The following is a 25,533-nucleotide window of genomic DNA, read 5'->3' as shown; positions in this document are numbered from 1 at the left end:
TCGAGGCTGAGTGTAGTAATTCAGCTGACAAGAGGAACATCAACATCGCTTCCCAACATCCTCCTAACAATCAAGGTAGTGAAGAAGATATACCGGGAGAGGAAAAAGGGCACGAAATAGATCGTATAAGGAACCTGGAAGAGGAAGTTAAGTTGTTAGCTGATTCTGTAAACCGATTAATTCAAACGCAAAAAGGAAATACTAATCGTAGCGAGCGCCGTGCTTGCTTCATATGTGGTGAACATGACCATATCGCCCGGAATTGTCCTACCCGAAATAAGCGTAATTTAAACTGAACAAGGAGTATGGTGAAGGTCAGGACCATACTCTCTATTCCGAAATTAATCTGACCCCTGATGTCATAATTTCCAAAAAGGGTTTACCCATAATTGAGGGCTCCAGTCTCGGAAGGAAGGTAAGGTTCTTAGTCGATACTGGTGCCGAAAATTCTTTATGTGATCTGACTATAGTTGAGGCCATTCCTAGAAGAATATTAGAGGGCCTGAGCATTGAGAGCGCTAATTTCGGGGTTAGGGGTATTAGCGGTGCGGTGAATAGTTGCGAATACCTCCTTCATACTAAAATAAAATTCTTGTGTATTACTTGCCCTATAGATATCGCTTATATAAGGTTTCCTGAGAACTTGGAGTATGAAGGCATATTGGGGGTTGACATTATATCTAAACTCCCTGAACTACTGGAAAGGGTTAACGATGCTTTTAGGAAGGAGTCCTCCCAACGATTAAACACCTCTAGTAACTCACTGAACTGTTCCAACTCTGTATCTGTTAAATTACCAAATTTAGAAGGGCTTACCGAAGATGTTAGAACCAAAATTATTGACATATTTAAGAAACATCCCCACTGCTTCGCTTCCGATATATCTGAGTTAAAAGGCACGAAAGATTTTGAACATCTACCCATTATCGAGACCCCAGTCCCCATAAACGTCCGTCAATATAGGATCCCAGAATGCTATTTAAAGGAGCTCAAAAGGTTAATATCCTCTTATGTCGAAGCAGGGATCATTGAGGAAAGCACTTCAGAATGGAACTCCCCAATCCATGTCGTGGAGAAAGATAACGGGGAATTGCGTATGACTCTAGATTTGAGACGTATCAATGAAGTAACTCGCCCCCAGGAATTTCCCCTGTCCAGAGTGGATGAAATTCTTAGCAAGCTTCATGGCAACCAATACTTCTCTGTCCTCGACCTAAAATCTGGTTACTTTCAGATCCCCCTTCACCCCTCTGCGAGGCCTATATTTGCTTTTTCCACTCCCTGGGGAAAGTATCAAATGTGCCGTTTACCCCAGGGAGCAAAAAACAGCGGCCGGTATTTTCAGTATGTTATGACTAAGCTCCTCGGCCAATTTATTGGAATAAATTGCTTCGTCTTTCAAGATGACGTCGTCCTTTTTTCAAAAACTATTGAAGAACACCTTACCCTTATTGATAAGATATTAAGCATCTTGGACTGCGCTAATTTGAAATTACACCCCAGTAAAAGCAAATTCATATTAGAAGAGGTCTCTTACTTAGGTCACATAATTAGACGTGACGGCATCCTCCCTGACAAAAAAAATGTAAGTGCCATTCTTAATGTCAACCCACCTGTAAATGTAAAGGGAGTTAGGAGTTTCCTGGGGATGGTTGGGTTTTTCCGCGCCTTCATTCCAAATTTCGCAGAGATCGCAACACCCCTTACCAATTTAACTAAGAAGGGTATAAAGTTCAAATGGGATGATCATTGTGACAATAGCTTTCAAAAATTCAAACTTTTATTAACTCAACCCCCTGTTCTTGTTCACCCTGATTTCTCTGAACCCTTCCATATATATACCGACGCCTCGGAGCTATGTGCTGGCGCTGTTCTGGGACAGATGAGAATAAAAAAATTTGCCCCGATCGGTTACTTCGGCAAAAAGTTTCATGGGGCAGAGCTCAGATATTCGACAATTGAAAAGGAGTGTCTGTCCATTATACTAGCCCTACGACATTTTAAACCAATCATCCTAGGCCATGAAGTAAATATTTATTCCGACCACAAGCCGTTAACTTATATCAAAACAATGCAAAATCACAACAAGAGATTGATGCGTTGGTCAATCGAACTATCTGATTATAGTTATAATATATGTCATATCAAGGGAAATTTAAACCCGGTTGCTGACTGGCTTTCGCGCCCTGAGATTCCCATTGGAGAGTTTGGATATACACAAGATTGTAATGTGAGCGCTAAGGATCGTAGTTTCTGGGAGAGGGTCGTCGAGTCTCAGGATCAGGATAAGTTTTTCTCTAAAATGAAGGAGAATCTAAAAAAAATTTGTACACTCGAACCCGTGGATTCTTTCGATGGCATCCAACCTGAATTTCAGTTAGAAGGCAACGTATTGGTTCACGTTAAGCCTGATCAATACAGGTTACGTCATTGGAGGCGACCTTGTGTCGGCCCTAATATGGTTAGCGAAGTTATTAAGGCCTTTCATAACTCGGATGTCGCAGGTCATTTTGGTGTAGAGCGAACTGCCAACCTAATTGATCGCCATTATTATATCCGTAATGTTCGCACTTTAGTCCGCCATTTTATTCAAAAGTGTATAACCTGTCAAAAATTTAATTTGCATCGGCATCGTGCCCCTTTTCAACAGACTGAAACGGCAGAGTTTCCCTTCCAAAAAGTAGCCATTGATATCGTTGGCCCTCTTCGTGTGACTCCACAGGGGAATAGGTACCTCTTCACTATCATCGACATATTTACTAGGTACGCAGAGGTGGTCCCTATAAAGGATCAATCAGCCCAATCTATTAGTGACGCTATATTCAATCACATTGTGTGCCGTTACGGTTGCCCAGAGGTCATCATATCCGATAGGGGCAGTAATTTCACTTCTAGGATTTTCCGTGAGACTTGTGAGCTTTTGCACACCAAGCATAACATGACGACTGCTTATCGTCCATGCTCAAATTCGGTGTGTGAGAGGTTCAACAAGTCCATTTGTAGCGTCATCTCCCGCATATCGGGCGGCAACAATAAGGATTGGGACTTATTCGTTAACCCTGCGACCTTTGCCTATAATAATACAACTCACGCTTCCACTAGAGAGGCTCCGTCCTTCCTCTTATATGGCTACGACCCCCGGTTACCTTGGACCTTCCCTAGTAATGATACTATGATCAATGGGGATGAAAACCAGAAAAACAAATGGATTGACCGTTTGAATATTATACGTGACAACGCTTTCGCGTATGGCAAGCAAAAGAATTCCCTTAATAGAGAACGCATAAATTATGGCCGTAGTTATAGCACCTGGGCAGCAGGACAGAGGGTATGGTTGTTGAGAAAAAGCACTACAAAGAAACATGGAAAGTTCTCTCCCAAATACTTGGGACCTTTTAGAATTTCTCGTATTTTAGGACCCGTCACAGTTGAACTAGAGGGTAACGCGCGCCGTGAAAAGTTTGCTGTCCATTCGGACAGGTTGAAACCATGTTTTTTTCCTGTAAAGTCACATAATTTGAAAAGAAATGACAAGACAACCCCTCTTGTTAGTGACGTAGAGGATAGTGAGACAGAGGACTACGATGTTCCTTTGGCCTACCTCCGGTATACTCCAACCGCTCCAGTTCAAGATCACCAGCAAAAAGAACAATCTGAAGATACAACTTTGGACGATTATCAACACCTTTGTAAGGGAGGTAGTGACAAGCCTGGCCCCACCCACAGTTACCATCTTCGTAACAAAAAAAGTCGATTACCGGAGGTTACACTACGGTAACTGACTGTTTCGTGGGGGGCATATGTGGCTAAATGCCATTTGTGTAATATATAGTTATATTTTATTTTAACTTAGAATATATTTTTCCTTCTCTTTCCTATTCATATTATCTTTACTTCCTGGAACCCTTCCCTGACCGGTGCTTAACGGCTTAACAATAGGTGACCCCATTATGGACAATAGGACTGTACGCAGCCCTCAGGGGTAGAACCAAGACAAAGAGTCACTTTTGAGTCAGAGCTGAAGGAGGAAAGACGAGAACGAGAAAGCTCCCGAATACGTCTTCGAGACCACGTGGGTGAAGACAAAGAGAACTTTATGTGTAGTGAAAGTGTTGACTGTTTTTTTTTCTCGTGATTAAGAAGAGATTCGTCATCTACACCGTTATATGTACCGTTATGTGCACCTCATTGCATTAGCACCAAAATAGTTGGGTACCCATTCCTTTTTTTTTCTTCTCCTATCAGTTATTTTATTGTCATAAATTCTTCTATCATTCTTCATTAGTTGTAATTAATTATAAGTTTAGAATTAAGGTCTATATACGTTTGTAATCGCCCTTTGTAAAATAATTATCTATGTATCGGAATAGTCGTCACGAGACCTGAGGCTTATATCATTATATTTTTGTCGGGTTCCGTACTAATACTACCTGTGTTGGAAATAGAGATATTATAGCTGGCATCCCACAACCCTTCCTGTATCTATATATGCGAATAAAAGATCCTGTTGTAAATATTTATACCAGTTTCTTTGTGTACCACATTCGCGATCTTCACAATAGTAAGGATTTACTATATCTGCAATGCCTTCTCCTCCTCCTTTAAGATGAAGATTCAGCCATTGTACAGTGGTGGTGTTTGTTATGTTACATTAATGTTGTTTGTATTTTTTCTTTGGAGTTGTTGTAGTTCCATATGTATTCAATGTGTAATTCCAAGTGAATGTCAGATATGTGAATAGTGAAGTAACCTATGTTGCTTGCTTTAAATGTGTTTTTTGAGATGAGCTGTGTTGTTAGTATTGAATTTAATCTGTTTTTGTAATTTTTTTTTTTTTGTTAGTTTCTATTTGAGTTGTGCTTATTCTTTGAGCTTGCCTTTTGAAATCTTAAATATTTGTAAACTTTACCCTCATCCATGGATTCAATGACGTCTGTTTCTAAATGCATTGCAATTGGAAGACAATATCATTGATCTATATATAAACTGTTTTTGCACTATGAGCACTAATAGCTAATATTATGGTCTCTGACTAGCTTGTTTTTGAACAGCAGTTTTTCCACATTGACTTCACTGATTCACTGGTCCTTTTAATCATTTTGCAAATAATTTCTGTCATATGCTTTATTTGTATAGCTCTTCCACAAACAGCTCTAAACTAGAGCTTGATCAACTGTTCTTCTACAATACCCAAAGTAGCAATTGAATTTAACACAATGTACACTTGAAATTTCTATAATGCAGAATATTCAATATTTCTTAAGTGAGTTATTTTTGCCCATTCATTTTCTATCTCTTTTCAGTTCATCTTCTGTTTTTGTGTGAAACTGGAACACTGGATTAAATTGTAAAATGATAAGAACTCAACATTGAAGTTTCGATCAAGCACTCAATATATTTTAAAGTGATTCAAATAATTACTACAATACATGTAAACAATCTGCAATTTTTTTCTCATTGTGATAGTACTACTATCATGATCTTTGTGCCACCCTTTTCAATAGTAAAAGAGATCCCATTGTAAGTTTACTGTACATAAATTGAGTGATCATCCCCAACGAGGAATTTTACAAATCACACACTGTGCAACACTGTTGCCACCCATTCACCTGCAATAATTTTTCAAAGTTTGAGTTGGGGGATTTTACAACATCCTGTATTTTTGTTACTCACTTTTAAGACACATTTAGGACACGTTACTGTGCATTGAAAAATGACAAAAATTGTGAGACCAAAGAAAAATAACATTAAGTAAACAATCAATAAAGCAAATAATAAAAATACAGAGACATAACATATTTGTCAAATCAAAATTTTAATATTTATTAATATAAAATTTATTTAACATCAGAGTTCGACCCAATAAATATCTTTTAAAATTCCTTCTCTATTCTTAGCAGTTGTAGATAATGTAAGAGTTTTCTTTGGTCGTATGGGCTATTAAGTAAGCAACAATATAGTGATTTTATCAGTAATTAAAAAATGATAAGTAATTTTTATGTGGCCCATTCAAATATAAATTATAATTGGATAATTAAACAAAAAATACGTTGATGTTTATTATCTTATTTTTCAATGCGATTCTCTCCTTTGCAATACATTGATGCTACTGGATGGATAGCTTCTAGATACTTCATAAGAAGTCTTTTCGGTACAGACATACCCACTCTCGAACAGCTTCAATTATTTTATTTGAGGTAAATTTCTTTCCTTCTAAAAATTCTTTGAGCAATCAACATATATAGCAATCTGCCAGGGAAAGATGGGGAAGAAGAGTCCACTTCAATTTCTGATTCATTACTATGCATACTGTGTGAATGACAACATGTGGGCAGGTGTTGTCCTTGAATAAGTAGATGGAAATTTGATACTCTCTCTCCTCTTATTTTGGATGGCTGTTTTCACTGGTCCTGCCAGAAAAGTTATGTATGGTCTGCATTTGTTGTCTGCTGTTCTGTACACACAAGTCTGATTTTTTTTTACCTATAACAAAGAATAACAAATTGTTCATGAGTGGTAAGTCTGCATCCAATAGACTTTTTATGGGGAATCCAGAAGCTATCCAACTCATGGTGCCAATGTATTACAAAAGAGGGAATCACATTAAAAAATAAGGCAATAAATGTCAATGTATGATATTTGTTTTTGTTTAATTATAAAATTATAATTTATTTGAACATGCCTTGTATTAAATTAAAACAGATGTCAAATTAGAAGAGATTAATTATAAAATTTCTTTATAGAGATGCTTTGTCCAAAACCATTGCAACCACTTAATGGAATAGCAACATTGATGAATGAAAAACGAAATGTAGGAAGCTTGGTTGTTTATAATTGTAATTCTGGTTTTAATTTAATTGGAAATACATATGCTAAATGCTTAGCAACTGGAAAATGGAGTTTTGAAACCCCCAAGTGTGCCAGTAAGTAAAAAGTTGCTATAAAATAGTATTTAAGTAAATAATTTTAATTTATTTGTTTTATTAGTTAAAGTAGCATTAATAATATTTGAAGCATGCAATGCCATAATGTTAAAAATGCCAAAAAAAACTTTTTCTAGTGAACAAACTTTAATCAAATGCTAGAAAAATTATTTTAACATTTTAAACAGATATAAAACATTGTGTTTAATTTCAAACACATAAGTATAATAGTAAGGAAACAAAAACAGTTTAAAACCAGAGTTAGAGCCTTAATGTTGTAAATGCACATGGTTATAAATACCAAAAACAATTGAGTCATAAAATGAATGTTTCTACAGCTGAAAAACAATTTTGAATACTGAAAACTTACATTTAAATTATTAAACACCATTTACAAAAAATCAAACTCAATTTTAACATTAAAAACTGACAATAATCTACTGGTGACAGCTTCCTGGCTTCATCACTGTTGGGCCCACAGTTTTGATATTTGGAGTTAGACTTTGATCTTTATCAATTGTAATATAGTTATGATAAATAAAGGAAAATATAAACAATAAGATATTTATTCTTTTTTCTGCTATGTCTTTACTGTTTTACATTTCTGTGTATATACTTTCTACATGGACTTTGTTTATTAATAGGACTTATTACATGAGTATAATAAGTCCTATTAATAAACAAAGTACAGAGAAATGTAAATAAGATATTTAGTGTAATAAAAATTAAAATGTATTTAAAAATTTCAAATTTGAAAGATTAATGGAAGTGAGAATATCATTTTGAAAATATCAAATAACAAACTTATACAGGTTAACTATTACCTATCTAGCATTCAGTTATCTGGTTCTGCTAGCATCTCCTTGAAATAGGTTTGTGCTCTTGGATTTAAAAATGATATCATTTTACCAATGTCAGGTTTCTTCCTTTAAAGAATCCCAAAATGGGAGTAGGCAAGAGGAAGTGGAAGATTTTTGAAATTATCAATGCTAACTCCATCTTTCAGCACATTAATCCCACTGCACCATCTTGCTGCTTTACCTCCACCTTTAGCAACCATAACTTTACCAAAGTCATTTGATATGATTCAAATTTGGGATGCTGTTATATTCAAAAATGCATGGGAAATTGATATAAAGTCACGGAACTTCTCAAATACAATACTGGTAAAAGGGTTTTTGGTTCCTGCACTTTTAATAATGTCCACAAGATCCTTTAGCATGTAGGCTTTGCCTTTTTTTTTCTCTCTGTTTTTCAATTAGAGCAAAATCTTGATTACAACTGAGAAATGTGTGACCCATTACAGGGTATTTGTGTGTTATTTCTGAAAATACATTATTGGCCAATAACACCAGATACATGGCAATCATGTATTGATATTTGTTTTGACCACAGTTGTCGGACCACAAAGTCAGCTTCTTTTGGTCACCAATATCAGCCTCAGTGGTAATATAATGGTATATACAGGATGATATTTCCAAAGACCCTCTTCCTCCAAAACTCTCACTCCACAAACACATGCATCTTTTTTCTTTGATTGAATCATGAATTTCAAAGTTGTATCATGCCAGTTGTTGAGTGCATGTCAGTGTATGTTAATTGTGGTATATACATTTGCTGCTGAAAGTCAAAAGATTAACATATGAATCTGAGGGTTTTGCATTTTTATGTCATTGGTCAGCTTTTGTGGTTGTTTCAGCTTTGCAGTGATGTAATTCTGCTCTGTTTTTGCTGACATATTGCTAGCTTTTATTCATACATTAAGACGGTTACAAGTTAAGCAAAGTGTCCGTGCGAGGTCTTTAAAAAGATAGATTGAACTTGGTCAGGAAAATTTCATTGTACCATTGTCAAGTAACTGGGGCTTTGCTCTCAGTACTATTGACAATATTTCTCAAGGAAGGATCTATACATTCTGCTAACATTGAGATAAGATGATGATACATTTTATCTGTACTTTTGACTTGAGCATAATGACTTTCTTCACTTTGAAAATTCCTAATGTGCTCAATTATTTTTTATGTCCATAGCTACTTTTCAATACATTTGTGCTGGTCTCCTCTTTGATCAGTAGCATCTATTTTTCCCTCCAAAATCTTTTCTCCAATCAACTGAATCCTTCTTGCAGTAACCCCAAATGTATTACACAGTCTTAAGGCAAACTCTTATTTTACATCCACTGGGAAGAAGCAAATGATAACTGAAAGAGTGTTGCCTTCTACTTTCAGAAGGATCATTGTACTTCCCATATCATCTCCTTTTTTACCATCTCCAGTTAATAAAAAGGAGATATGTCTGAAGATAACTCTGCTGCTTATTCTGTCAGCCAGTTCATAAAATTGTTGGAACCATTTCTGATGGTAATCCAATCCAATCTTACATTTCTGCAAGTGAAGACACACTTGTATATCACCTGTAACATAAACAAAAAATTTAACAGACTTGTAAGAAACACATTTACAAGTTGTACACTCACACACAGACACAATGACTCATACTGAATATCCATATCTTGTAAATCTCAAGTCTAGGTCTATATTTTTGAAGTATTAAAAGTTAGGTCTTTTACTTAACCTGAGAAAGGATCCACCAACAGAGGTAACTTTCTGTGATATGAAGGAAGTATATTTTAAGCCACTATTTTTTTGTTTCTTTCAAATGTTGTTCTTCCACTTTTCTGCACATTTTCTTTTTTTTTTCACGTATTTCACACTTAAAGGAATTCATTTCAATTTTACAATAAAATGGTAAAACACTCATTACATTACAAATTTTCTGGAATAACAAAATGATGTAAATATAATCTGTAACTTGCACTTTGGTGCTTAAAATGTTGTAGCTTGCACATAAATTCAACTTCAAAATACAGCCACTTAGAGTGCTATTGCCACAATACTTTTTTTCAGAAGAAAATATGGCATTTATGATGTTATGGCATCGCATGCTTTATTTTAATTTGAATAATTATTGGTCTAATGTTTTTTTTTTAAATTCATAAAATAATTTTTTTTAATGTTTTATTGCAAGTTTAGAATAATAGCAAAACTAAATTTAATACTTTTAACACATGAAATTTTAGTAGTTGAACTTTTGTAAAATAAAATTATCAAATTATCATCAAATGTTTTGTGGGACCAGATTCAACTATCTTCAAGTTTGAGGGATTTGGAATGGCAGTTTTGCGCAACATGTGGGCAAATCTGTCATGGGCATATAGTGCCTATATGCTTCCGTGCCATATTGGTGCATGTGTCCGCCAACAGGTCGTACAAGTTACTAAAAGTTCTTTTCGATTGTAATATTGTTCCACAGGAAACCGTTTGTTTGTTATGGTATTGTAATCACTCATTCCCATAGTCATTACATTCATACTGTAAAGTTTCATTTGATTCCAATATCTCCTTAGTGTATAACTTTTTGTCAATGGCTGTTTATGTAGGTTTTTATAAGATTAATTAAAATTTTATGTTGAGTCAAAAGTAAATTAGTTATGAGTTAATGCTGAATGCTGCAATGTTGAATTGGTTTTAGCCAAGCTTCAATAAGATAATAAAGATAAACATTCTAATATTTTCAGTGATATGACAATATGTAAATGATCCTTGGGAGTATACAATTTATGTAATTATGTAAATATTATTTAATTCCTGAATTTCCACCAGGAGACTTCAGAGTACTGTTTAAATACAACTGTGACCAGATTGATATTATGAAAACTTTTAGTACTATGTGAAATTGGCACCAGATCCCACAATAAAAGGTGTCAAGTTTATTAAGTATGTATTTTTAACGTTATATTGTTGGTCATTTTAATGAAGAATTGTATTTTATTTTCAAGTTGTTTACCATTATTTGTCTCTGGCTGGAATTTTAAAAAAGGATAAAAGATTTAAATTGACCCAAAATTGTTTGTATGATCATTATTATTCATAGATAAGATTTATTTTTTGTTTTATTGAAATGAATTCATCATTCAAAAAGGACCCGGCTTAAAGAAGAAAGAAAGGACAAGATAAGTTTCTAATCTACGTGATTTCATAAAGGAACAGGAATGCATTTTTATGGGTATGGAGAGATAAAGAAAAGACAGAATATCTAAGAAAACAGCATAGTGATTGGACAAAAGATCAAAAACTGAATGGGCAGAAATAGAAGTACCTTCAGAGAAAGCCAAATCAAGAAAAACAGTATTTCTAGTCAGGAATGAAATATGTTGTCTAAAATTAAAAAATCAGTAGATATCATTCCAAAAACAAGACTCGGATTGATCTAGACCAGTGGGTCCCCAAACTTTCTTTGACTGTCAACTCCTTGAAAGATTTCTTGATCTTTTATCAACCTTCTTTTTTTCTCATAGTATAGTTAATAATAATAATAAATGCCTTGACTTTGGTTCCGCATAGTACACAGCCACCGGTGTTAACTGAGTATATCTCACTTAATAATATATCACCAACATAATAATAATAATAATAATGATTAATAAATAAATAAATCTGGTGAACCAATATTAATTCACACATCAATTTTCATAGAAAAGATCTACTTAGTATGCAAATTTACATTCTGAACTGCAACCCATTGGACTAAATGAACCATTTTTATTTGACCTCCCTCCAAAATTGCCTTATTAATCCCAGGGGTTGATATTGACCACTTTGGGGATTCCTGATCTGGACTAAAAAATGAACCAAAAATATAACTGTCAAAAACTAAGTGAAAACTAACACACCAAACACCTTTTCAGTTCCAGAAAAATAGGAATTTAATTGATATGGTAAACATTTTTGGCTATATTAAATATATGTTCCAATTTGTGAATGTTTACAGGTTTGATTAATGTAATGATAACTATTTCATAGGGTGAAAAGCTCTCCCTTTTTCTAGTTTCATTCAAACTATGTATAGGAAGTAAATGCTGGCATTGTTATTGACTAGAAGTTGATGGTCAAAGTTTATGGCTAATAATAGCAAAAATTTGATTTAGAGATGAGGTGTATTGCCAAAATATAGGATTGACCTAATGATTTTAAGCACTGATTCTGCTTAATGAATGATAAATGGAGAATGACTTGAGAACAACTTATTAGCAAGTAAAGAGCAACTCTGAATGGCTGGCATTACTGTGTGAGGTCCCGGAAATAGTCCATAATTATAAAGGAAATGCATATTTTTTAAATTAAATCATCGAGAAAACAAGTAATATAAGTGTCGAGATGGCGACATCGGACTTTGACATTGTTGCTCATAAAGAATAGATGGAAAACAATATTTAGAATAAAAGAAAATAAAAAGGGGGAAATTGTTTAAAACTTAAAATGCAATAAGAATAAGGAAGTGATGAGATGCAATATGAGCATGAGCGTCTCAGTCATCAATGAATCGTGATCAGAGTCAAGAGGATGGTGTCAGATAAACCAACCTGGGCAGACTTTTCTTGTGACCTAACTTTATCTCAAATTCTTCCTTGAGACAGGTAAGAGACCGAGAGTGAGGAAGGGATAGCCCGACCAATTGGAAAAGAAATTGAGAATGAAAAATTATATAAGCCTGAGTGTCCAAGAACAAGAGTTCGAACTGTTTGTTAGTTCATTTGTTCCATTAAACTCCTCCCGTGCAATCTGCCTGTTTGATCCTCCTGTACAAACGAAGAGATCTTATTCCATCACGAACGAGAAGTCCAACTTACTAGTATTCTTTGCACAAGTACAGACTCCGACCATTTAATCACCGCTGCCCCAGGGCATGCTCTACCAACTACCGAGAAGAAAGGAATCTCGAGGATCCAAACTTTGATAGCTTTGGACAGTCCCACAGGTGTAAGCATATATCGACAAAATAAACGGTTTTTTATAAACACTTGTCTTTTTCTGCCTCCTACGCAAACCACCACCCACATATGCAAGGGCCTTAGACCATCCTGACGAAAGGGCATAAAACCACCCCTAATTGGTGTGCTTACAACTGTAGAGAAAGCTTCTTTTATAAGCACTGTTGTGCAGACATAGTAAGGATTGAATTCTCTTGGAAACCTGTGAACCTGTGATAAAATGATGCTTTCAAGTTTGATCCTGAAAGATTTTTGCATTTATTGTTCAGAAATTGTGACATAAATATGTATTAGGCTGACTGTTTGCATTAAATTGTGCATACTGTTTGTTTTTTCGTGAAGTTTATCTTCATGTATTTTTAGCTGTTACTTCTGTGGCTGGTGTAAAAAATGGATTAAAACATAGACTTGAAAATGTATATTTTCTTCATTGTCTTAACTTCAAAATAGAAGATATCCAGAGTTATGTAATGACATGTAAATGAATGAAATTGGAATACTCAGAACCACACTAGAGGGCCAGACCAGTTATAAATATGTTAAGGACTTGATGGTATGATAAGAAGATTATACTTCCGTTTTTAATGTGAAAACGTCAGATCCTCCATAGAAAGGCTGACGTTGATATCGTTTTAACCATGTGAATTTTCTACTTACTGTTTGTTTTTTCGTGAAGTTTATCTTCATGTATTTTTAGCTGTTACTTCTGTGGCTGGTGTAAAAAATGGATTAAAACATAGACTTGAAAATGTATATTTTCTTCATTGTCTTAACTTCGAAGACTACAATTGATGAAAATTCTAGTTTTATTGAATCTGACAGTAAAGGACATGTTAAAACAGTTATAAAATTTATAATTTGAAGATACTATTAATTAATAATAATTAGAATTACTATAATTCATTCAGTACTATTTGCTTACTGATTTTTGCTGTACCATTTAGATAGCTTATAATTAAACTAAGAAATGTGAATAATTTAAACTATTATGCTGTGAGCAAATAATGCTTAAAATAGTTAATATTAGAGCACTGGATAAGACAAATGACAATTGAGTGCTATCAGCAACATATTGAGACTGACAGGCATATCTTTTCATGTTATATACTTAAAGATAATGATAATTATTACCAAATGCTGATTACAATAAGTGATGATATAATAACTTATATCACTTAAGCTGAGTACTCACACGAGCAATTTCACTACAAGATTTGAACATTTTTGGCACTAACATGTGTGACCTAGAAAAAATGAGCATCTAAATTGTGCAGTTAGGCATAAATTAGATGCATGAGCTGGATGTACAGTACTTTTTCATTGTGCAAGTCAGATGCAGCCAATCAACAACAAATAAGATGGTTTGACATCATTTTCTACAAAACGGCTCAGTGGATGAATACATCAACTGAGAAATTAATAGAAGTTTGCAATTTTCCAGAAATATTTGATTAAAGAGGTGAAAGTGTATAGATGAAAATCGATATTTTGTTTTCTTTTTCTTTTTTCTATAAAGCAGGTATGTCACTAAGTCGTCGTGTCATTGTCATCCATCTTTGATTTATTCTCCTTTCTTCTTGCCAGATAGTGTATGAATAAAATGCAAATCACATAGTGGATATCAACTGTGCAAATCTTGTGGAAGTCATTTGATTATGTGCTTGTTTGATATGATGAAATTGCTTATGTGGTTACCCAGCTTTATTGTAATCAACATTTGTCATATGGTGGTATAATTTTTATATCATTTATTGTAATCATCATTTGGCATACTGTATTATAGTCTAATTAATTTTTGTATAGGTCTTTGTACTGTCCCAAAACTTGGAAGAGGTGCAATGGGTAAACATGAATATCGATACTTTACTCGGGTAAGTGAAATATAATATTTAGTTATTGTTTTTATAAGTGTGTCTGTCTATTATAATTATTGTGTTATGGTTTTATATTAATAATTTCACATAAAGTAATCTTCCAGCAACAAAGCATTAATCAATGTAAATAAAACTTGCAAACATTATTGTATTTTGCATTTAATTGCAAAAACTGTTCTATTACTAATGTTTTTGGTCCACACATAGTGTCTTCCTCAGGTAGAATCCCCTAAAATATCGAATTTCTCTTGTTAGTGTTTTATCTTGGAATGCATATAAGACTCTGATGTTTTCTTTTTTAAAATTTGAATACATTTGAATTCAAATACATCAGAGATTTATATTCATTCCAACATAGAATGTTAATGCCGAAGAGATTCAAAGTTTTTTAGGGATTTTTTGTTTTTGAAGTTTTATCTTTTAATTTTTTAAATGAGTTTATTTTTAATTCTTTATTTTAAAAATGACATTAAAATTTTATTCTTGTAGAAAAATATTTTTACTAATTAATATGTATAGTTGTTTGTATAATGAATTAGTGCATAAATTTACAAAAACATAACCAATTATTACATAATAAAATTAAGTTTCAATTATATGAACATGACATTTCAGAATGAGAATATAGAAACATAGTTACAGATATTTATTGTGTAAGTTTGAATCTAATAACATAAATAAGATAGCACATTGGTAAAATAATAGAATTTTAAATTTATTTTTGTCAAAATCAATCAAAAGTTCATTGACCATTTAGAACGTAGTATTAATTTAATTTAAATATTCAACTATTTGATTATTTTTCATACTTTCAGACACTAACGAGATCAATACATGCAAACTTTGTTAAAAGTTTTTATTAATGAAGTAGAATATATTCTTATTGTTTAATTATAATTTATAGTCGTCGTCTTTCAGATAAAACCTGAAACAAAAATAGAACATGGAAAAAAACTATTTTTACGATGTAATCCTAATTATGAAATACCAACAGAAGAATGGTATGAAGGAGATGTAGAAATTACCTGTAATTCTGGAAATTTTGAACCAAAACCTGCTTGTCATCCAGGTAATAATCTGATTATTTTGCATAAACTGTAGTCTTAATTTGTAGCTTTAATGACTTGTGACAAGTCAGTCAGATTATACCAGCTAACAGTATTACCAAATCTAATTTATGAAATTCTGAACTCCTCACTTTTCTTCTTGTAACTAACCTTTTTATTTGATCACTTGGTGTATCTGCTCCTTCTCTGACAACTAAAATATACATACTATACATACGTACGTACTATATATTACATACATACTATACTATACAAATATACTATTGAATTGGGTATAATTTATTTTCATATTTACAGGTTATGTAATTTACTGCTTACCATTAAAACTTTCTACAAAGTAATATTCTAACAACAAAGCATTAATTATAAATAAAACTTACAAACCTTATTGTGTTTTGCACGTGGTTTTGAAAACTTTCTGATACCAAAAATAAAGCAAAAAAGCACTGAAAACATACAGGGTGGTTATAATTAAAGTTGCCCTACTCAACCTGTCTAGAGCCTGTTTTTGTGGATATATTTTGATGAAACTTGGTATATATGTTATATGGACCATGGGGAAAATGAAAATGCAAAAAAAATATTTAGTTCAAATTTTTACTACTAGGTGAAAAATGGCACATGAATAACAAGAAACACAAAATGGAAACAAGCTAAAGGTTTTTATTCACAACATTTCTTCAATGTTCAATCCATTTGCATCAATTACATGTTCAAAATGCCTTACAATGTTGTAAGGTGTTTTGAACACATGACTGATACAAATGGATTGCATTGTAAGGTGTTTTGAACATGTAATTGATGCAAATGGATTGAACATTGAACAAATGTTGTGAATAAAAACCTTTAGCTTGTTTCCATTTTGTGTTTCTTGTTACTCGTGCGCCATTTTTTCACCTAGTGGTGACAATTCGAACTAAATATTCTTTTGCATTTTCCTTTTCCCCGTGGTCCATATAACATATATACCAAGTTTTATCAATATACATCCACAAGAACGGGCTCTAGACAGGGTCTGAATAGGGCAACTTTAATTATAACCACCCTGCACTAGCATATTACAATAGATGCTTTCACAATGAGAGCAAGAGAGAATTTGTGTGCACAACAAATGGTATTTACACAATGAGTGTATTTTTTTCAATGCACATGCACATGCAGTTAATTAAAACTAAAAATAATAAAATAATAGTTAAAAATCTGGTTTTTACACCAAAACTGAATCTAAAATTAAAAATAAAATCAAAGTCAATTAATTAATTAAAATTTAAATCAAATCATTTGAAACATAATATTTCAGAAAGTATGGATAAAGTACTTGTTGGTCTTGATTGATTGACTACCTGCATGAAATATAACTAAGAGTTGAGTCTCTATAGCAGTTTTGTAAGGTAATGGTTTAGATTTTACATTTGTAGGCATTTTGCATGAAATGCAACTAAAAAGGCTTTTTTTTGGGATTGGGAACAGTTTAATCCATTTTATATTGTTTCTTATAAGAAAATTTGTTTTGATTTCAGAACAGATTGGTTTGAGAACAACTTTTAGGAACAAATTAAGTTTGAAAACTGAGATTTGACTGTACTAACAAATTTAGTTACATTTTTTAAATAATACTGCAGATTTGTTGTTGGACAATAACTTGATTAATTTATTTACAGTTATTATATAATATGGACTAAAAGTAGATAGTTAAATCATCATCTTGTATTAAAATTAATAATTAGAAATAAATACATTTACAATATTTTGGATGAAAAGATGTATTCACAATAGAACTCAAACTTGTAACTACTGTTTATTCTATAGATGTATTTTTGATTCTTACTATAATTTAGAACTTTGATTTCATTTTTTAATATTGTGTCAATAATAACTGTCTTATTAAAAATTATTTTAGTATTTAGTATATTTATGATATAATAGCTAAAATAATTATCTTTATTTATTATTTATTTAAAAGATAAGTGAACTTTAAATAATAGATAAAATTTTAACACTGATTAATTTGCTTTTACATTAGCTCGATGTAGGAGCCCACCTCCCATTAATGGAAAAGGAAGACCTTTGGAAAATTATGAAAATGAGCATCGAAGTATTGTTGTATATGTTGATGCGTGTTTGAAATCAGACATTATTTTACAGAATAAAACAGCAAGATGCAACTTTGGAAAATGGCAAGTTCGAGAAGCAAGATGTAAAACTAGTGAGTTTACATAATTTTATATATGAACATTTATTTATTTATTTACAAATACAATAGGAAGTCACTGTGTTGGAATCAACAGTCGTGATGTTTTGTAGATGTTCTTCTGACGTAATAAAAGGTTGGTGGCGTTGTTGACCCCTCGGGGAAGGTGACCTCATTTCACTCTCCCCTTTTCGGCGCTGACCTTCTATGAGTCAAGACTGTGTGTAATCTTTGTGCACTCTTTGTTCCTTTGTTACATAACCGGTTACGCTAGTCCAACTGCCTTTTTACTAATCTTTCCGATAATTGCCAAGTCTGACAGGTTATGGGCCCAGTTATAGCAACAACTAATTAAGTGTAAGGAAAACATAAAGGTAAATTCAAGGAATAATATAAACTAAATAAATTTACGTAAGAAGAATATTCGGCGAGAACAAAAGACTTCACAATGGCGGATAAAAGTTACGTTGCCATCACTAAATTGAACAACAACAATTATCACATTTGGAAATATAAGATGGAATTGCTGTTGATAAAAGACGAGTTATGGGACGTAATACAAAAGGAAATACCCTCGGATCCTGACTCATCTTGGTTAACAAAGGACGGAAAGGCGCGCTCCATGATAGGCCTCCTGATGGAAGACAATCAACTGCCATTAGTAAGAAAGGAAACTATAGCTAAAGGAACTTGGGAAGCCATAAGGAAACACCATGTTAAGTCTACACTATCAAATAAAGTTTACCTATTGAAGAAAATTTGCAATTTAAAACTAGAAGAAAACGGCGACATCGAGATACACTTGGCCAACATGGAGGAAATGGTTGATCGTCTTACGGTACTGGGAGAAACTCTAGCTGAGAAATTAAAGATAGCATTATTACTTAGTAGCCTGCCAGACAGCTATAGCACTTTAATAACAGCACTAGAGACTTGTCCAGAAGATTTAACTCAGGAGTTAGTACGTAATAAATTAATCGAAGAACACTCAAGAAGAAAGACCTCATCAAATGAAGAATGTGAAGCGGATAAAGCATTTAAAGTGGGAGCACGCCCAGTAACTCAGAAAAGGAATTTGCTCAAAAGTTGTTATTTTTGCAAAAAGCAGGGACATGTAAAGAAAGAATGTAGGAAATATGCAACATGGAAAGAAAAACATCCAAATCAGATCAACAAAATTTATGCGGAAAGTGATGAACAACACCCGGAAAAGGAATCCTATGTATGTTTTAAGACAGGAACACAAAACGAGATTCATCAATGGTACATAGACTCGGGAGCTTCGTCACATATGTGTTGCGAGAAGTATTTATTCACAACCATTAATAGTAAACATAGAGAGAGAGAGTAATACTAGCCAATGGTCAAGCCCTATACACTGAAGATAAAGGCAATGTAATGATAACCTGCATGGATGAAAATAACGAACGACGTCGAATATATATGAAAGACGTGCTATATGTGCCACACCTTAAAGGAAATTTAATCTCAGTCAGAAGACTAACGACATTAGGGTTTACCATAAAATTTGAAGGGAACATTTGCTCTATCCAGAAAAACGGAGTAACAGTAGCATCGGCAACAGCAAACACATGTTTGTATGAGCTTGATAAATCACATAAAGCGCTTACAGTGGTTAATGATATGAAGGAATGCATCCATTTATGGCATAGAAGATTAGGGCACTGTGACATGAACTCCATAATTTCGATGCAGAATAAACAATTGGCTACAGGAATAAATATTCAGAAATGTCGCATATTCAAACCTTGTGAGTATTGCATCAAAGCCAAGATGACTGCTAAAAGTTTTCCAAGGAAATCGGAAACCAAAACCTATCAATTACTTGAATTAATACACACTGATGTATGCGGACCAATGCAAACAGCAACACCGAGAGGCAACAAATACATTTTAACCATGATAGATGATTACAGTAGGTACACCGAAATATATCTTCTTAAACATAAAAGTGAAGTACCCGATAAAATAAAGGAATATGTTAAATATAGTACAAACAAAATTTGGAAGAACTCCTCAACGAATCAGATCGGACAGAGGAGGTGAATTTTCAAGTACCAACTTAAAGACGTTCTTTAAAAATGAAGGTATTCTATGGGAAACTACGGCACCTTATTCCCCGCAACAAAATGGAGTAGCAGAAAGGAAGAATAGATACCTGACAGAAATGACAAGATGCATGTTAATTGATGCTCGATTACCGAACAAATACTGGGGAGAAGCGGTGAATAGTGCAAATTACCTACAGAATAGATTAATTACTAAAGCGAGTGAAACAACTTTGTACGAAAAATGGCATGGAAAGAAGCCAAACCTCTCTCATATAAGAATTTTTGGATGCTCAGCCTATGTTTTTAAACCTAAAGAACGAAAGAAACTAGAACCTAAAGCCACAAAACTAATTTTTGTAGGATACGAGAGAGCATCGAAAGCTTATCGATTAATTGACACGAAAACTGATATGATGATGATAAGCAGAAATGTTCACTTTCTGGAAAACGTCAAGCACAGAGTCTCCGAAATTGATATACACGATGATAATGAAAATTCGAAACAAGTTACAACAGTTGATAATACGAATTTAAAAGAAGAATGCGAAATGAAAACAAGGGAACAAGAAATGGAAGAATCTGGCATACATTTAAGGAGATTGGAAAGAACTACTAAGGGAGTACCTCCTATCAGGTTAATTGAAACAATAAATTTATCAGTGACAGAGGATGCAGTAGAACTGAGAGAATATAGCGAGGCAATTGCAGGCAAACATTCCAAAGAATGGAGCAAAGCCATGAATCAGGAAATAGCAGCCATGAAAAATAACGGCACATGGAAAATTACGAAATTACCTCCAGGTAAAACTGCAGTAGGAAGCAGATGGGTATATAAAATTAAGAGAGACGAAAACAATAAAGTTAACTGTTTAAGGCTCGTTTAGTCGCTCAAGGATACACACAAAAGTATGGCTTTGACTACAATGACGTATATGCCCCCGTGATCAAAACTGCCACCCTTTGAACACTCCTAACTATAGCCGGAATTAAGAACATGAAAGTTAAGCATTATGACATCGAAACAGCTTATTTAAATGGAAACTTATCACACGAGGTATACATGAAACAACCTGAAGGATACGAAGAAGGATCACTGGACATGGTTTGTAAATTATTGAAAAATATATATGGCTTGAAACAAGGAGCAAATGAATGGAATGAAAAATTCAATGAAACATTGCTATCTAAGGGATTTAGAAGAAGCATGGCTGATCCCTGTCTTTACACCAGAGGCCATAAAAGATGTTTGTATTTAGCAATTCATGTAGATGACGTAATAGCAATGGCCACAGCCGAACATACATTAACTGTTAACATATTTGACATTAACGTTAACATATTTGAAACCGAAATGAAGGATATGTTTAAAATCAAGAATTTAGGTGACTTAAAATATTATCTGGGAATACAATTTGAAAGAGACGAAAACGGAGTATTTTCACGCCACCAAGAAAGATATATCGAAAATAAATTGCGAGAATTTGACTTATCCGATTCAAGACCGTCTAATATTCCTATGGATACAGTATACTTAAGAAATGAAATGCCCGATACGTTCAAAAACAATAATGTATGCAGAAGTGCTATTCAATCTTTATTATATCTAGCGACTAACTTGCGTCCAGATATTGCGATAAGTACATCGATATTAGCGAGAAAAGTAACAAAACCTTCGGAAAGTGATTGGGTGGAAGTAAAAAGAATCTTTCGTTATCTGAATTCGACAAAAAAGAAGAAACTTAAATTAGGAAATATCGACGAAGAATTAGAACTTAAATGTTATGTAGACGCCGACTGGGGAGGCGATCGTATAGACCGCAAATCGAACACAGGATATTTGCTCTTGCTAAAAGGAAGTCCTATCCATTGGGTCAGTAAAAAGCAACAGTGTGTAGCATTTTCGTCCACCGAAGCGGAGTATGTAGCCTAGGCAGAAGCTACTCAAGAAACTGTATGGATGAAACGACTTCTAGAAGAAATAAATCTACCGATCACAACACCTATCAAAATATTCGAGGACAATCAAAGTTGTATACGACTTTTAGAATTAGGAAAAGCACAACAACGCACGAAACATATCGACACAAAATACCATTTTGTATGTGATTTAAAGAATTTGGGAGAAATTACTGTAATTTATTGTCCGAGTGAATGAATGACGGCCGACTTGTTAACAAAGCCGCTAGACACGAATAAGGTTAATAAATTTACTCGCGATATTGGATTGTATTAACGATCAATCGTTGAGGGGGTGTGTTGGAATCAACGATTGCGATGTTTTGTAGATGTTCTTCTGACATAATAAAAGGTTGGTGCCGTTATTGACCCCTCGGGGAAGGTGACCTCATTTCACTCTCCCCTTTCCAGCACTGACCTTCCGTGAGTCAAGACTGTGCGTAATCTTTGTGCACTCTTTGTTCCTTTGTTACATAACCTGTTATGCTAGTCCAACTGCTCTTTTACTAATCTTTCTGACAAGTGCCAAGTCTAACACACTGGACAATTAGTTTCCTTTCCCAATTCAGTAAAAAGAAAAAAGATCCTTAAACGCAGTAACAAAAGAAAAAATACACATATAACAAACAAATGCATGAAAAAAATAATAAGATAAAACAAAATTACTTCTAAAATAAACAAATAAATTACAGATCAAAAGAAGATTTTCTGTTATAGAGTAGACATTTACATATACAGTCAAACCTGTTTTTATGCGGTGGATAGGGACCGCATAAAAAAAGCCTCACATAGAAAATAACTCGTTTTAAAATCGTAGTTTTAGTTTCTAAGGAAATTACCTTCCCTTTCGCTTTATTTTTGCCCTTATTCATTTTCAGGGATTATGTCTAAACATAAAATAAAAATCCTAAAATTTTATATCTAAATAGAAAAAATAATACAGTACATTTACCTTCAATTTACGCTTTGAAATGAATCTTATCTTAATGGTCCAGGAATGTGAAAGCACTTTGAAGGTTTAATTAACGTAATTAAAACACACGTAGAATTTATTGACAACAGATGTCAGCACTTGACTGCATTGTCTTGTTTACCGTCTGTTTTACATATTTTTGTCCAGGTGGTGTTTTGTTGACTTAAAAAATAAATTATTTTATTTTTCGCATATTCATGCAATAATATTACTATAATAAGTTCATTTATGTTATAATAAGTTTATTTAGCTATAATAAGTCAACGTGAGACATGACAAAATGCATGAGACTAGTCGCCAACTATACCGCACAAATAAAAAAAAATCACACCAAAAAAAAACTGCACAAATAAAAATTTGCACAAAAAAAGACTGCATAAAAACAGGTTTGACTGTATATTTAAAATGTAATAAATCAAAATATAAAAATTGTTGACATAACAAATGCTTTGAGAAGAACAGTAGGCTAAAAATAAGATCTTAATAGAAAGAATTAGCCTAAAAGAAGGGGTAAAAATGCAAGATAGATAATGGGCTAAACTTTGAGGAACCTGCAGGAAAAGCCAGTTAGGGTGAATAAAAACTTGATTACTTTTTTTTTATAAATATTTCAATCAAAATATTTAATGTAATCAGTAAGAGATTGGAAGTTCCAATCTAGATCTAGCAACATTAAGATTAACTGTAAATGGGAGGTTAGCAAGTTTGCTTTAAAATAAGAAATATTTATCAAATTTCTTAGAAATTTTTGTTAAATGAGATGGAGCAACCATTGCCCAAATTGGAAGGTATTAATGAAATTATTGGAAGTTAGAAAAGAAGAGGGAGCATAAAACTGTTTTACATGTATTGGATTTACAAAAGTGCTATAATATACCTCAATGAATATCTAAAGATTTTGTACTTTTATTAGAGTATTATTTTCTTCTTATTTATTTTTTCAATTTTAATAATCATATGATAATAGTGGATTTATTGGGCCACAACTTGGCTAATTAAGTATATATAGATTAGTCAAAATTACTTAAGGCAGTCTATTAAGTTACATTGTTATAAATATTTAGTGTTTACTATTTCTCAATATGTAAGGACTTATCACCTATTGTGACTATTTGTTTTTTCTTTATTATTTTGTTAATTGTACATTTACTATAAACATGTATATTTTTTTGGCCATTCTAAAATGCATTATGACTGTTTCATTACAGCCCTCTTCACTCAGGTTATATTGGTCAAATAAAACAATAATAATTTCCATGATTCTCACTGAAACTACTGACAAACATATCTAAAATGTGTGTGTGTGTGTGTATATATATATATATATATATATAATATATATATATATAATATTTAAAGGAAAAATCTAATTTAATAATTATTGAAATTAATTAAATTTATAATATTTCATTTTAGCTCGTTGCCATCCTTACACTTTGAATCGGATTGCTGGCTTATTTACTAAAAATCCAAGATATTATGAATCAGGAGAATTTCTTGATGTTCTTTGTAAAGAAGGATATGAAAAATATATTAACAAAATTGCTTGTAAAAGTGGCACTTGGGAAATTAAATCTTTACCATGCAAACCAGGTAAGAAAGAGGTTATAAACTAAAAATAACTGTTTTAATATACTAATTCAATAATTTAGATAAAAATAATTAATAAAAAAATAGTCTAATTTTATTGAGTTATTTTTATTTTTAATTAATACAGAAATTAATTATTAAAATGAATTTGATATGTCTAAATTTCATAATAAAAATCTTTAGGCAGTCCATAAGTTTGTTATCACTATCTGCTTAAGGTTGTCTTGGATATAGGAATGGTTTAATTTTTTGGCTATCTTTCCATAGGAAAGTTACTTTTAGATCAATTCAGCAAAATTTTTCTAGAACATTTAAATAGTCTATGATGAGATGAATGAGGATGATAAATTATCAACATTTAAATGATTCTCTGAAATTGTTCTGTAAGCAGGACAAATTGTGTGAATAAAGGTCATTTTCTGGGACTTAGTTCCAGATTTTGATTGTTTGTCCTACATGGTGTTACCCTGCCCAATCCAGAATGATTAGCTTTCTTAGAAATATGTTTTATTCTTAAAAAGCAAACCTCAGTCTTATGTTTTGTTGGAGTAACAAAAAAAGATATTTAAAAGCAAGTTTCAAGAATGCAAATGAGATATTACTAGAAGACAACAGCTAAATGCTGGATATATTATATTCTATTCAATTAACGCAATAGCCTAAAAATACAGCAAAAGTTCTTTACTACACAAATGTTTTTGTCTATATTTTATTGGACATCATCAGACTATAGAAAAAATGGAACTGTGATGTTCAAACATTGAATGTAACAAGTTGTTGTTTGTTGATTGGATCTGGGCAGTTGCTGATTAGAGGAGACAATCCCTGTATGAACCCATCGTTTACAGGTGATGAAGTAAAAATTTCCATGGGTTGGGGAACGTGTTATTATCCTTAAAGTTGATTTCCTTCTTATTCAACACTGCTCTATATATTTCAAGCAGCTCAAGGTAGGGAGTTGCTCCCTGTCAGACATGCAGTGGAGGATGCTGGTCTTATCAAAATGGGCATCTACACTTGGGTCAGAAGCACAAGTTCACTGATCTCTGGAAATGTT

At 33.0% G+C, this 25,533-nt stretch overlaps 1 protein-coding gene across 3 annotated transcripts in view; it reads left to right on the top strand.

The window, feature by feature from the left end:
* The window catches only part of LOC136990201 (sushi, von Willebrand factor type A, EGF and pentraxin domain-containing protein 1-like), a 104,831-nt gene that overhangs the window by 12,935 nt on the left and 66,363 nt on the right, over nt 1–25,533 (top strand). For all 3 annotated transcript variants that reach the window (XM_067288573.1, XM_067288572.1, XM_067288571.1), the window contains exons 5-9: nt 6,744–6,923; nt 14,557–14,624; nt 15,546–15,696; nt 17,718–17,900; nt 24,303–24,479. In XM_067288573.1, coding sequence (XP_067144674.1) covers nt 6,744–6,923; nt 14,557–14,624; nt 15,546–15,696; nt 17,718–17,900; nt 24,303–24,479 — 759 coding nt within the window. The remainder of the gene's footprint in view (nt 1–6,743; nt 6,924–14,556; nt 14,625–15,545; nt 15,697–17,717; nt 17,901–24,302; nt 24,480–25,533) is intronic.

Source organism: Centruroides vittatus, unplaced genomic scaffold (assembly GCF_030686945.1).
Source record: "Centruroides vittatus isolate TY-2023 unplaced genomic scaffold, ASM3068694v2 scaffold_861, whole genome shotgun sequence".
Lineage (NCBI taxonomy): Eukaryota > Metazoa > Arthropoda > Arachnida > Scorpiones > Buthidae > Centruroides > Centruroides vittatus.
Note: the sequence above shows the minus strand (reverse complement) of the source record. Positions and strands in the feature narration are given on the sequence as shown.